At 42.4% G+C, this 12,871-nt stretch overlaps 1 protein-coding gene across 1 annotated transcript; it reads left to right on the forward strand.

Moving 5' to 3' along the window:
* Positions 1-558: 558 nt before the first annotated feature.
* Positions 559-9,192, forward strand: ECHDC3 (enoyl-CoA hydratase domain containing 3). Its single transcript, XM_074573280.1, has 5 exons — positions 559-825; positions 952-1,073; positions 3,306-3,403; positions 6,951-7,151; positions 8,694-9,192. The coding sequence occupies exons 1-5, from the start codon at positions 695-697 to the stop codon at positions 9,021-9,023; spliced, it is 882 nt and encodes a 293-aa protein (XP_074429381.1). The 5' UTR covers positions 559-694; the 3' UTR covers positions 9,024-9,192.
* Positions 9,193-12,871: the final 3,679 nt, after the last annotated feature.

A 12,871-nucleotide genomic window follows, 5' to 3' on the forward strand; every position in this document is an offset into this window, starting at 1 on the left:
TCTGTTGATGATACATCTCAACTTAGTGTCACTAACAAGTTTTCTCAGCACAGTCCCAATCTCCATCCTGTGATTCTAGATGCAAATGCTCAGTGGAATCTAAAGAAATTATAGCCAAAGTCAATGTTTTTTGTTCCACTCCAGCATCCCCAAGATAGTTATTAATGAATGCCACCTTCCCACCCAGGTCTTCACAGGAGGAGGTCCCAGGAGGTCTCCTTGGTTCTACAGCCAACACCTTGGGGAATGATTTAGGTTGGAAAGGACCTTAAAGATCATCTACTTCCAACCCCCCTGCCCTGGGCAGGGACACCTCCCACTAGACCAGGCTGCTCAAAGCCCCATCCAGCCTGGCCTTGAACACCTCCAGGGATGGGGCAGCCACAGCTTCTCTGGGCAGTCTGCGCCCAGAGTCTCACCACCCTCACAGTAAAGGATTTCTTCATAATTTCTGATCTAGGGAAATCAGGCGGGCGAGGGAAGGTCCATATGGTTTGATACAGGACGGCTATGTCATTTGAAGGTCTATATCGTCGTCCCCTGGCAGCGCTCACCGCCGCGGGAGCCGAGGCGGGCCGTGCTGAGGGGAGCACCGCCCCGAACCCGCCACAGGCCCCGGCCCCGGCCCGGAGCGGGCTGCAGGCCGCCGGCCTAGGGGCGGTAGCGAGCCGTCCTCCTCGCCGGCCGGGCAGCCATGGCCGCCTCCGGGCTGTGGCGGCTGAGGAGACCTCTGGCAGCCGCCTTCAGCAGCGCGGCGACGGCGGCGGGCGGGCGGCCTTCCCCGCCGGAGAAGCTGACGGTGCGGCGGCAGGCGGAGGGCGTCCGGTGAGGCGGCGGGCGGGCCGGGGCTGGGGGGAGAGGGGAGGCAGCGCTGCGGGGCCGTCCCTGGGGCTCTGAACGCGTTTATTATTGTTTTATAGAAGCCGTCCTTGTGTTTAACGGCTTTTACAGAAACATTGTCTTGAACAACCCGCAGAAAAGGAACGCCCTGTCCCTCGCCATGCTGCAGTCCCTCAGGGAGGACCTGCTGCACGACGTCAAGAGCAAAGAACTCCGAGTTATCATCATTTCAGGTACTTCGTCATTTAAGGCCGACGGAAGAGAAGGCAGAGGGGGCGAGGGAAGGAGCAGAAAGGGGATAATACGGAGTTTAACCCGAAACCTCTCACAGAACTACAGAAAACGGGACGGGATTGCGTGGTGTTTTCCGTGCAGCGGGCCAGGACCACGCAGGGGATCCTACCGGTGCCTTCACCCTCCAGAGCCGGCTCTCTTTTACATGTTGTTCTTTTACACTCATCCCAATTTCCACTCTTATGTACTTAAATCCTCATTCTTGAACACAGCATTAACAATTGACTTGGGTTTTGTTACATCTTTCTTAATAGTTAACATGTCTTAAGAAGAAACAGTGTAGAAACACGTTTCAAAATGTCAGTATTGCAGCCAGGTTACCCAGTGTGTTTACAGAGCCGATGAACTTTGTCCTTTGGTAAAAACAATCAGTAGATTAAATAATTGGTTTAAAAACTATATGTAAAGAATAAACAGAGCAAAAGCCAGGTTCTAATGGTTATCCAGCTGAAGAAATAACATTCCCAGGTACAGGTTTTCGTGCAGGAACAGACCGAGCTGGTATGACACTTCTTCCCTTCGGTGGCAGGTATAATTCGTAGTAAACAGGGCTCACAAGGTTGCTTCAAATCATGCGCTCCATTCCCCAGCACTAAGCCAGGATCAGCCTCGTTATCTTTGCCACTGATTTCTAAAACTCTCTGATGAAGGAGAGACTATAATAGCAACACTGCAGTGTATTTACCTGTAACCTGCGGATGTAAAGCATTCTCTCTCAGAGCCTGGGACAGTTTTCTTCCATTTAGGTATTAACCTGTAGAGCTCTTAAAGATAATGGAACTTGAGCTGTTCTTAAGCCATCTTTTTTTTTTCCTCTGCTATTTTAAGATAATCTTCCTCTGCCACCCTTACAAACATCTTGGGAGAAATAGGTTTATTAATTTAGGATGATGCTGCTCCCTGTTGGTAGAGGAAAACAATGTGTGTTAGTTCACACACACATGAGAGTGGAAGTAAGCTAACTTTACAGGGGTGAGTTTAAATATATATATTCAATGTTTCAAACAGCAATTACAAATTTTGTGAAACACTTCAGGTTCTTCTTTGGGAGTACAGTAGTCTGGGAGTTTGTGAGCACAATTTCATTTGGGTTTTTTTTGTTTTAGTTTAAAAAGAAATCGCATGTTCCTCTTGATTTCCAATTCCCTTGCTGAATGGAATGCAAAAGAAGAAATCTCAAGAAAATAAAAGATTTCTCAGGGAATTCTTTGAGTCTTTAACACAGACTTTGCAGTGGATCCTTCTTCAATGAAGGACAAATACAGATATTTCCAGATAATATCTGGATAATCCAGATAATAATCTGGTCCGTACGGAAAAAAAAGCATAGCTAAGGTTGTGTCTGCGTAGTGGTAGAGCTGAAAATGTCACATCCATACAAATATCTGAGGAGTTCTGAAGGATTCAAAAGCATCAAATTGGTTTATTCTTACAGTAGATACCCTCATGACAAAGGAAAGCTGTTGTAAAGATAGTGTACATGTAAAGGGTGTTTTGACCTTAGCCATCACTGGAAACAAACAAATCCAAAACTTAGGTCTGCAGAAACCTGCTCTTTCACTGCCCAAACCCTGGACATGCTTTTTGGGATTGTCTAGATGACAGTTTTAACCAGTGGAGGAAAAGATGCCCAATAACCCTTCTGATTCTCCTCTAGCGGAACAGCCTCTTTTCTTTTTCTTTTTTTTTCCCTATTGTGGCCTTGAATGCCACAATACAAAAATCTTGATGTTTATTTAGCAAAAGTTAGTCATTAATGCTGGATACAATAAATGGGGACTAGCTGTATTAAGTCTGAGAGCAGACCACTCCATCCTTGCTGCAGCTGACTAGTTTACATTGTACCCAGGAGCTGTTTAGAACAGTATCCTTAGAAGAAACTGGGCTCAGAGGTGTGAAGTGCCTTATTTTTAACTGTGTTAACTTGGAATGGAAATAAAACTAGGCCTTTAAAAATGTTTATGGGTGTTACTGTGGTTAAATGTTGCCTTGTGGCAATTTGTTACAAAATCCAGAAGGCAATGTTTCCAAACTCTGTGTACAAACTCCCTTTGGAAGCTCCTTTTTAACCATTAACATCTCATCGATGTGCCTTTAGCTGGGGCACTGATGCGCTGCTGCCCCTAGTATCTTGATTAATTCAGACTGACTTTTCCTGAAATTCTTTGCAGCTGAAGGACCTGTATTTTGTTCTGGCCATGATTTAAAGGAACTGTCAAGTGAAGATGATGTGAAGTATCATTCCCAAGTATTTGAAATATGTGCAGAGGTAAGCAGTTCTTCTTAAGTGACACCCCTTTTGCCTGGTACTAAGCACAAGCAATGATACTGGTTTAAGGAGGGACAGCATTGCTCATCTGCTAACTGAAGATGAATCTGGCTGTTGCTCCAGATTCCTTGCTTTTTGCTGCTCTGCCATTTTAATACCTGATCCTGGTGAAATTATGTTTTCCCTGAATTTCTCTACATGCAAATAAAAGGGCTAGAATGCCAATGTGCATGTCTCCTACAATGGGTACAGTCATGGCGTGTTCCTTAGTTTAGCCAGTGTTCCGTGCAGCTGAGTATTTGGGCAATGTCTTTCCTAGAAATCTAGGGATAACCACCTTCAAATCACCTGTGATCAAATGTTCTTTCCCGGCGTCTAGCTAGTAACTCAAGACCAGCTTAAACGTCAAGTGTGAAAGTAAGGTCTGACTCTCTGGCTGCCCAGTCAGCAGACCATACAAGTTCTTCTAATAAAGGCACAGACCCGGAGGTCGGGAAGTTAATGTGAATCCTGGAGCCTTTGGAGAGAACGGCAGAAACACCTTTGATTGTAACAGCACTAGAATTTGACCCCTAATCCTGCTCAGTGTGACCACAGGAAGTAAATTGAAAACTTTTGTTCTAGTTCCTTCAGTAATAATTTTCTCTATGACATTGTCAAGCCCATATTTAACAAATGCTGTAAAAGCCATGTGTGAAAGTTACCCCTGGAGGGCCTTCGGTGTAATATGAAGCAATCATCCTGGCAGCTTTGCCTGGATTCCATCTTGGTGTGCTGATCACAAAGAAGTAAGCACAAATACGACTGGATGACGGGCTTTGTCAGAAAGGAGCCAAGGTCCAACAGTTTAGCAGCCAATAGTTTATTATTAATTTTGTAGTTGCAGGTCATAGAATCATAGAATCATAGAATCATAGAATTGTTGAGGTTGGAAGGGACCTTTAAGATCATCGAGTCCAACCTTTAGCCTACCCTGACAAGAGCCACTTCTAAACCATGTCCCTCAGTGCCCCATCTACCCTTTTTTTAAACACCTCCAGAGATGGTGAATCCACCACCTCCCTGGGCAACCTATTCCAATGTTTAATAACCCTTTCAGTGAAAAAATGTCTCCTAATATCTAATCTAAACCTCCCCTGACGTAACTTGAACCCGTTTCCCCTCGTCCTATCACTTGTCACCAGGGAGAAGAGGTCAGCCCCCATCTCTCTACAACCTCCTTTCAGGTAGTTGTAGAGGGTGATAAGGTCTCCCCTCAGCCTCCTCTTCTCCAGGCTAAACAACCCCAGCTCCCTCAGTCGTTCCTCATAAGGTTTGTCAGAATGCCAGTATGCTGTCAGTGGAGAACTGAACCATGCAGCTTCTGGGTCACAGAATAGGAAAGATCAGGCAGAAAAAAATGTGAAACTTACTCCATATAGCATGAAAGCAAGAGTTGGTTCATTTGTGACTTTAAGGACCAGAAGAATTTAAATTGTCCTGTATGCATATCTAGCATTATGGCTATATTCAGGGTTAATGAGTAGTATAGCAAGCTTAACTGATTAATAAAGAGAAACAGCAAAAAATAACAAAATGTCAGTGTTTAGAGTTAAAAAAGCCCTTCTTTGTGAGAATGTTGCCCTACTGTATAGTAAGTTTAGTAAGGCAGCATTATTACAAATAAAAAATGGTAAACCAATTTCAGATGAATATTCCTGAGACCATGAAATTCAGAGATAGGGAGATAATCAAAACCCAACCGCACACAGTCCTGGACAACCTGCTCTACCCGAGCCTGCTTGAGTAGGGGGGTTGGACTCAATGGTCTCAAGAGGTCACTGCCAACCTAAATGCGTCTGAAACTGGCAACGCAAATTCAGGAAGAAATTAAATATAAGAGATGAAATGACACTTGAAGTGATCCCTTTTCTGGTGTTGATTGTAGTGATAAGTGCTTTAAATTCTCTAGCTGAGTATCCTGAAAGGGATTTAAGTTTCTCATAAATCACAACTCACTATTACCCCCATGGAGGAAGAAGGTCTTACTGTTAAATAATAATGGCACTTTACAGGCAAACAGAAATAGAGAAATTAACGTAGGCTTTATTTAGGATCCTAACTACTATCTAAATTTTATCTGTCTGGTAGAATAATTGACTTTTGCTTTCATTTGGTGAATAGAGAGAAAGGTACTTTTGGGGGCTTTCAAAATGGGATCGTGTCTTCCTAAATTTCAATACTTAACTTAAGTAGAATGGATCCTACCCCAAGTGCCGTGCCTACAGCATTGTGGACTAGGGTGCCCAGAGCATCGGACTGGTTTACAGGAACCTTGGCTTCTACATTTGTTTATGACTGATAATCTTAAACAGATCGTCTCAGCTGCTACACCTGTTTCCCTACGCATATAACAGCGTTAGCAATACTATATAATGCAGTGTCCGAGAACTAAGTACTCTCCACATACAAGTTTGAGACAGCTGATAGTATCACAAAAAAACATAAATACCAGGGTGCTTTTTTTGGAGAAGCAGTTGACTTTGAATTTTTATAACCACAAGAGTACTCTGTAGTTGTTTATCTGCATACATGCACGTATTGTTCCTCTTTTGTTGGTCTGCTTCTTAAGACCCACTGAAAAATTGTGTTTAAACAAAGATAGAAGAATGGAGACAAAGACTGATCAAATTCAAAACTGAATGTAGGTAATTTTACCTAAGCAAGATAAAATTTGCTAGACTTCGTCTACTGGAGAAATTGAAGTAGCAAATAAAAATTTGCTATCTTGCTACACTGTGCTAATATGAGATTTTTTTTTTTTTTAAGTCAGATAGTGACTGTAATCACTTAACTAGCACTTTCTATCTTCAGGCCCTAAAATTAGGTGAGTTTGTTGATTCCCACTATATGGAAAGAGAACCTGAGTTAGAAAAGTTAAGACAAATTCATCTTTCTTAACTTCAGCTATCTGAAGTTGGATGTCCGACCTTCAAGAATTATCTGAGAGAGAATAAGTGTGCTTTCCCATCTTATGTGTAATGCAAGCAGAAAAAAATGTTTTCTGGTAGTAAGTCTCTCCCTTGAATGCAGAGTAAGCCTAGAAAGACATCCAGTGATTGTGTTTGGGTGAGATCAATCCAGGCTCGAGATCATGCAGAAACTAGCAAGAGTCTGGTTTCATTTCTCGGGACAGAGACTTTTATTAAGTTAAGTTTTCCTTTATGGGGCAAATGAAGGTGAGGATGGTGTGTCTCGGATACGCATCTTCCCATAGCCAGGAACACTAGACCTGCAATGCAGAGGCACCCAAGCTCCTTGCAGATCTGATAACGAGTGTTTCTGACTTTCATTCTTGTGTTTTCCATTTCCACTGGTGTTAGGACCATGCTACATAAACACAACTGAGCAGCTACTGGACCAGCAGTGGTCTTGTGCATTTAAACAAGTTTTGCAGAGAGCTTACTCCAGTTAATAAAGATGAAGGTGTGTAAAGCTATTGCCAGTTTTAGAACAGCCACTGCTTAAATTTCAGGGACTGACTGACCACTTTCTTTTGTGCATGCAGGTTATGACTTTAATCCAGAAACTTCCCGTACCAGTGATTGCCAAAGTAAATGGCTTGGCTACAGCAGCAGGCTGTCAGCTTGTGGCAAGCTGTGACATTGCAGTGGCAAGCGAGAAATCTCAATTTGCTACTCCTGGAGTAAACATCGGACTGTTTTGCTCCACACCAGCTGTGGCCTTGGGCAGATCTCTTCCAAGAAAGGTAGGCTTCCTTCCCAAAAACTCTTTGTAATTTTGCAAGAAGTAGGTTCCCATGTTAGGAGTTTTAGTTCCATTACCTAAACTTTATTTTCCTGCATTCAAAGTATTTCATTGCAAAAGACATCTTCATAACTCTTTGGACTGGGAAAAATAATAAAGGGCTGAACTCTGTTCAGGGAAAGCAGCTTCCTACTGATGCGATTCCAACCAGCATGGACTCATACCAGCAGCACACCAGCTCAGCGATCCCCTTCCTTTCCAACGAACAGATCTGTGCTTTAGACAATGGTGTTCTCCCCTGATGAGGAAACCCCTGCAAGTTCAGGATATCAGTCCCACCAAGGTATCAATTCTTGCCAGGCAGTGACATTTCACTGCCAGCATGATCTGCCTGTGTGTAGATCAAGATGCTTTAAACAGCATCTAAAACCCTCCTATACTTTCTTCCTGCTTTATTTCCTACTGATTGTGGCTATACATCCCTCACTGCATAAACAATAGAAAATCTGCAAAGCTTCCGTAAGTGAGAAAAGAAATTTTAAGTTCTGGTCTAGTTAGATTCATGTGGACAGACTCTCCAAGCCCAGCAGGGCTCTGCTGACATGCAAGGACTTAACTGCAGAAGTCCAGCTGCTGGATAAAAGCTTCAACTTTAAATTTCCCATCTGTAAGGCCATCCTGTTCAAATAGTCTGTCTGTGGTGGTTTTTCTTTTTCAAGTGTGCTATAGTGTACAGTTCTAACTGTTTCTGAATTAGTCTTTCTGGGTTTTATGTTTACCTTTTTAAAATGTGTGGGATATACTTTTCTCTGTGCCACTCTTCAAAGAAGCAAGAACATTCCCTACAGTTCTCAGGATTACTGATTTTACCTTTTATCAAATTAAAAGTTGCCATTGTTTGTATCTATCAGAGCAAAGATACTAACGAGGATAATCAGCTCTTATGATTCAGGGCATCAGTCAATTGCACCCGGAGTCACTGAAAAAATTCTTACTGAAATATAACATTGAATAGTCACTGAGTATTTGGGGGATTTTTTAATTTGAAACCTCAAGTACAAGATACTGAAAGCAGCAGGAGACTGAAATAGATGTGGCTATAAGAAGGATATATATAAAAACACCCCAACCAACCTTAAACTAAGGCAGATATTTTCAAAAACTACACATTGACATAGTGAGTATTTATCATTATATGCCCAGCTTAAAATGCCAAGTTCAGTCATTTGACATTGTGGACCATCCACATCTCTCTCAATTCCTACTGCAATTGCTAGAGATTCTGGGCAGTTGAAAAGAAACCCAGAGGCGTCAGCCTAGGACAGCTGCAGTCAGTGGGAAGGTCCGAAAAAAGGACAGCTTTAAACCCAGTCCTTCTATTTGCTGAAACCTCTTAACTTCCTTGGCAGTTTAAGAGGCCAAAAGATTTAAATCTGATGTTTTTCAAAAAAGTAACTTGTACTTGAAGAAGCTGAAATTCCCCAAACAAACCAAAGGAATAAGGTAGTTGAAATGACTTCATACAATATTTTTTCTTGTTCAGGTGGCATTAGAGATGCTTTTCACAGGTGAACCTCTTTCTGCCCAAGAAGCATTAATGCATGGGCTTATCAGCAAGGTGGTACCAGAAGACAAGCTGGAAGAAGAGACCATGAAAATCTCTCACAAGATATGCGAAAGCAGCAAATCCGTCCTGGCACTGGGGAAAGCCACCTTTTACAGACAGATGTCACAGGACCTTGATACTGCTTACAAAACGACTACTCAGGTCATGGCAGACAATTTGAATTTGAGAGATGGGCAGGAGGGTATTGAAGCCTTTATTCAGAAACGTAAGCCTGTCTGGTCACACTCTCAGGATAAGAAGAAATGAATCCTGTTTCTAAACTAACCTTAGCTGTGCTTTATGATTCTTCACGTAGTTGCCTTTGGGAACTATATTTTTGTTCTTACTGAAAGTTAAATTTCTCTTCCTACATATGCCAAAGCCACAATAAATTTATTATAAGTGTATAATAAATGTTAAGAAAAATCAAACCAAATGGGTTTTTTTCAGCAATTAATTTAATCTATGGTTTTAGAAGGAACTCTGTGCTGCAAAAAATCAGTTTAATGTGTCCCAGGTTACTTAGGAAATCACAGGGAATGGCAGAGAGCTCAGATCACCCTGTTCAGTATGTGTCCCCCTAGTTCTGGATAAGAATTTCCATTTGTTGCTATTTATAGCAAATTAAAGGGCTGGGACACATTCCAGAGATGATGATAGTACATATCATAATGGATTCCAATACTGTTCATATGTTACAGGCAAAAGCCTGTAACAGCAGTCCATTGCTCCTTATGAATATAACTGCTTGTAAACTTCATGTATTATTGGTTTGTTTCCTTCAGCAAATCCTGTTTTTCCACCATCAGTTCAAGCACTTGTCCCAGCTCTAGAGAATTTTGCTGTTGACTCCAGAGAGGCTGAGCATGGCTTGGGGATGTTAAGTTTCAAAAGGGCACACTGTGAAAGCCACCGCCTGTGGGCTTCAGCAGAGATTCTCACCTGGCACTGTTCTAAGCCAGCTGTAATTTTCAGGCTGTATGTCTTCAGTTTATCACAGAATTTTAGATGTGTTAGTTGGAAACTCCCCCCTTGTGCTCAAAGCTGGGCTTTTACCGACACTGGAACAGGTCAGTCATGGATGTAAGGTCTTGCCAGCCTCCATCAACAAGGATTCAGCTGCTCCTCTGGGTAATCTGTCACAGTGCTGTGCAACCCTCTGGTGAAAAAAACCCAACTCTTAATGTCCAGTCTGAGCCTCGAAGCAGCAGGTTTTTGGCCATTGTCCCTTGTTAAATTATCTGATATTATTGAGAAAACTTCAGCTCCGTTGTCATTCCAACTCTCTTCAAACAGTCACAGGCTGCAGTTAGACCACACTTAGACTCCTCTGTGCCAGACTGAACAAGTCCAGCTTCCACCACTCTCCTTGTAGCTCATTTTCTGTAGGTAACCAGCTTGGTAGCCATCCAATGGACCAATTCCAGTTTCTCCACATCCCTTTTGTACTGGTTGTGCCAAAACTGGACTGTATTCCAAATATGGCCTCACCAGTGCTGAGCAGAGGAGAACAAAATATTCCCTCCATCTGCTGGCCACTTCCAGCCCATCCGTATTGCTCAGTGTGCATTTTGCCTTATTTGTGATGAGAGTGCACTGTTGGCTCATATTCAGTTGGGCAGCCACGGCAAGCCCAGTTTCAGCACAACTGCTGCTCTGCCGTCAGCTCCTAGCCTGTACTGGTTCTCGGGGTTATTCTTCTCCAGGTGCAGAACCTTGCATTTCTCCTTAGCTTACGGTTCTTCTGGATTGAAGCCGGGCCATTCGGTGCGTCAGCCATTCCCCCAATTTCGCATCATCTGCAGATTTGCTGGGGATGTATATTGATGACAATACTGAATGATATGAGCCTCGATGTCAAGCCATGGTGATCAACATGGGATGGCCTCTCAGCAAAGACATTTCTTCTGAAGTTCCGCATGGACAAATCATGAAGGCTCATCTATTTCACCCTTAAATAGGCATCTAAGGAAGATGAAATGAATCACTGTGTGGATGGGCCTTTCTTTCTTTGTTGACAGTAAAAGTAGCCTAACGTGCTTAGTTCAGACTTAGACGTCTTATGTTAGAGCAGATGAATCCCACCTACAGCTACTAAAACTCCAAATGTGGAAGTATCATGAATCAAGAAGGACATTTTTAAGCTGTGTTTGCTCCTGTGTCCCTGGTTCCCTGTCTGTATGAGTTTAGTTCATTCCTCATTTCTTGTCTGGAGTGAATCAGATACCCAATAAAGTTCTGGGACAGTTCTCTCCAGGGATCGATTACTCCTAGGCAGTATGGATGAGTCCACACTAGCTTTGGCTTGCTCTGCCCTTCACAGTGCCCTGATACTATCCCCAACGGCCTTGCCTAACGCTCCCGAGTAGCCTCAGCATCATGCTAAAAAACACCCTGCTGGCAAGCCTGCTTGTTATTTTGGGTACTTTGAACTGAAAAACTGCCACGACGAAATCAACACTTTGGTCTCTGGGCCATGAAGGTGCTGTATGGATCTAGGGGAAGCCCAAGCCAAGTGCTGTGCAATGCAGTTGCTGCAGGTCTACTTCAGAATGACCTAAGCACGAGGGCCACCTTGCAAAGGCTGTTGTTGGTAGTGTCAGCCTTCTTGATGTCCCCTTGTTAGGAGAAGTGGTCTCATGGGTCAGTCAATCTGCCTCCCACGTAGCAGCAAGGGGCTGTCAGGTGCACTGTTGGGATCAAGGGGTTGAATGACACTTTGCTTCCTGAGTAGCAGAATTACATTCTGTCATTCCTTATACTGGAGCAAGACTTGGACAGTTTGGAGCAAAAATCAGCCTCTCTTCTTTCTGACTGACTGACACATTTCAATTCAAACCAGTGATATAAATACTCATACCATTTATACGCAGACAGCCCCACAAAGCAGTTCTCTTGTCTGTCTATAGCACATACTCAGGATGAAAAGAAAGCAATTTCCAGTTCTGCCGCTATTTTTAATTTGAGGAATGGAAACTTAAAACTTGAAATCACTATTAAAAATAGTTTGTTCCTATAGGAATGTGAAAAATGTGGATCACTGGGAATAGTTGTTTTAAAAATACAAACTTTTATTGTTACCACTAGGGGAGTTGGGGTTTATATAAATTCATATAGTTTATATAGGCTAGAAACTGTTATGAGCAGTTAAGAGATAGAAGGATTAAATCTGGAGCTGAATAACCTTCATCATGTCCTTTTCAATGCAGTAAGATGCTGCACTTAGATTCTGTTCCCACATGCTGCTCTAAAAGCATTAGTAAAGAGTAAATTGTTTTTAAAAATATTTGTATTTAATGGCTATCTTGCAACTACTCAGCAAATCTCTACTGGCTCTTTTGTTCCAGGCTTTTAGAAATAAGTACATTATCTGATTTTTGCAGAATAGTGCTCCTTCCAGCTAAATGGAGTAATAAAATGGTTTCACTGGCCATCTTAAAACATGAGCGATAGTTTGGATGAGCATATTCTCTCAGATATTTAGAAATTCTCATTTTGCAATTGATTGCCATCTACACAAGGCAGGGTTTGGCATTATTATTAACTCCTGGTTATAATTGTTAAAGAAAAAAAATTTACATTTTTAAAGAATAATTACTTCATCTGAAATAGTTATATTGCAATGGAATCGAATTTTGGTCATCTTACTCCTGCACATGGATTCATTTAATTTGAATGGCCTCATAAGACACTAACATTACAAAGACATATAGGTATCCTCAGCATTATTCACTGTGAGCAGACTGACATCAATGGAAGTGCCATGTAAAGTTACAAACAGGCATACTTTAGCAAGACAAAATGGTGATGGGAGGGGAACTTAATGATAAAAATGGTGTTCTGGGTGTTTATAAGATAGGCAGAGGCTACGAGTGTTACCTTATCCTTGGCTTTCCCTGAAAAAGACCAAACACCACAATGCCTTGAGCTCCTTCACAGTTCAAATCCATGGAAGTTGAGGAGGCAGAGTGCCCTGGGCGGCTGAGTTCAGGTCCTTAAGAACACTGCTTTTCTAGGCTTATGGTCTTTTTCAGTCTAATTCACGGCTATGACAAATGTTTGTGTTGTACTTTCAGATCTTGAAGAGAAAAATATTTATTAGTATGTTTTCACTC

This window comes from Larus michahellis, chromosome 1 (assembly GCF_964199755.1).
Source record: "Larus michahellis chromosome 1, bLarMic1.1, whole genome shotgun sequence".
Classification (NCBI taxonomy): domain Eukaryota; kingdom Metazoa; phylum Chordata; class Aves; order Charadriiformes; family Laridae; genus Larus; species Larus michahellis.

Excerpts from the sequence above, each read along its gene's own strand:
- ECHDC3 (XM_074573280.1), top strand. The coding sequence starts at position 695 with ATGGCCGCCTCCGGGCTGTGGCGGCTGAGGAGACCTCTGGCAGCCGCC. Across the intron at positions 1,074-3,305 it reads CCGAGTTATCATCATTTCAG|CTGAAGGACCTGTATTTTGT; the intron begins GTACTTCGTCAT and ends AATTCTTTGCAG. Across the intron at positions 3,404-6,950 it reads TATTTGAAATATGTGCAGAG|GTTATGACTTTAATCCAGAA; the intron begins GTAAGCAGTTCT and ends TTGTGCATGCAG.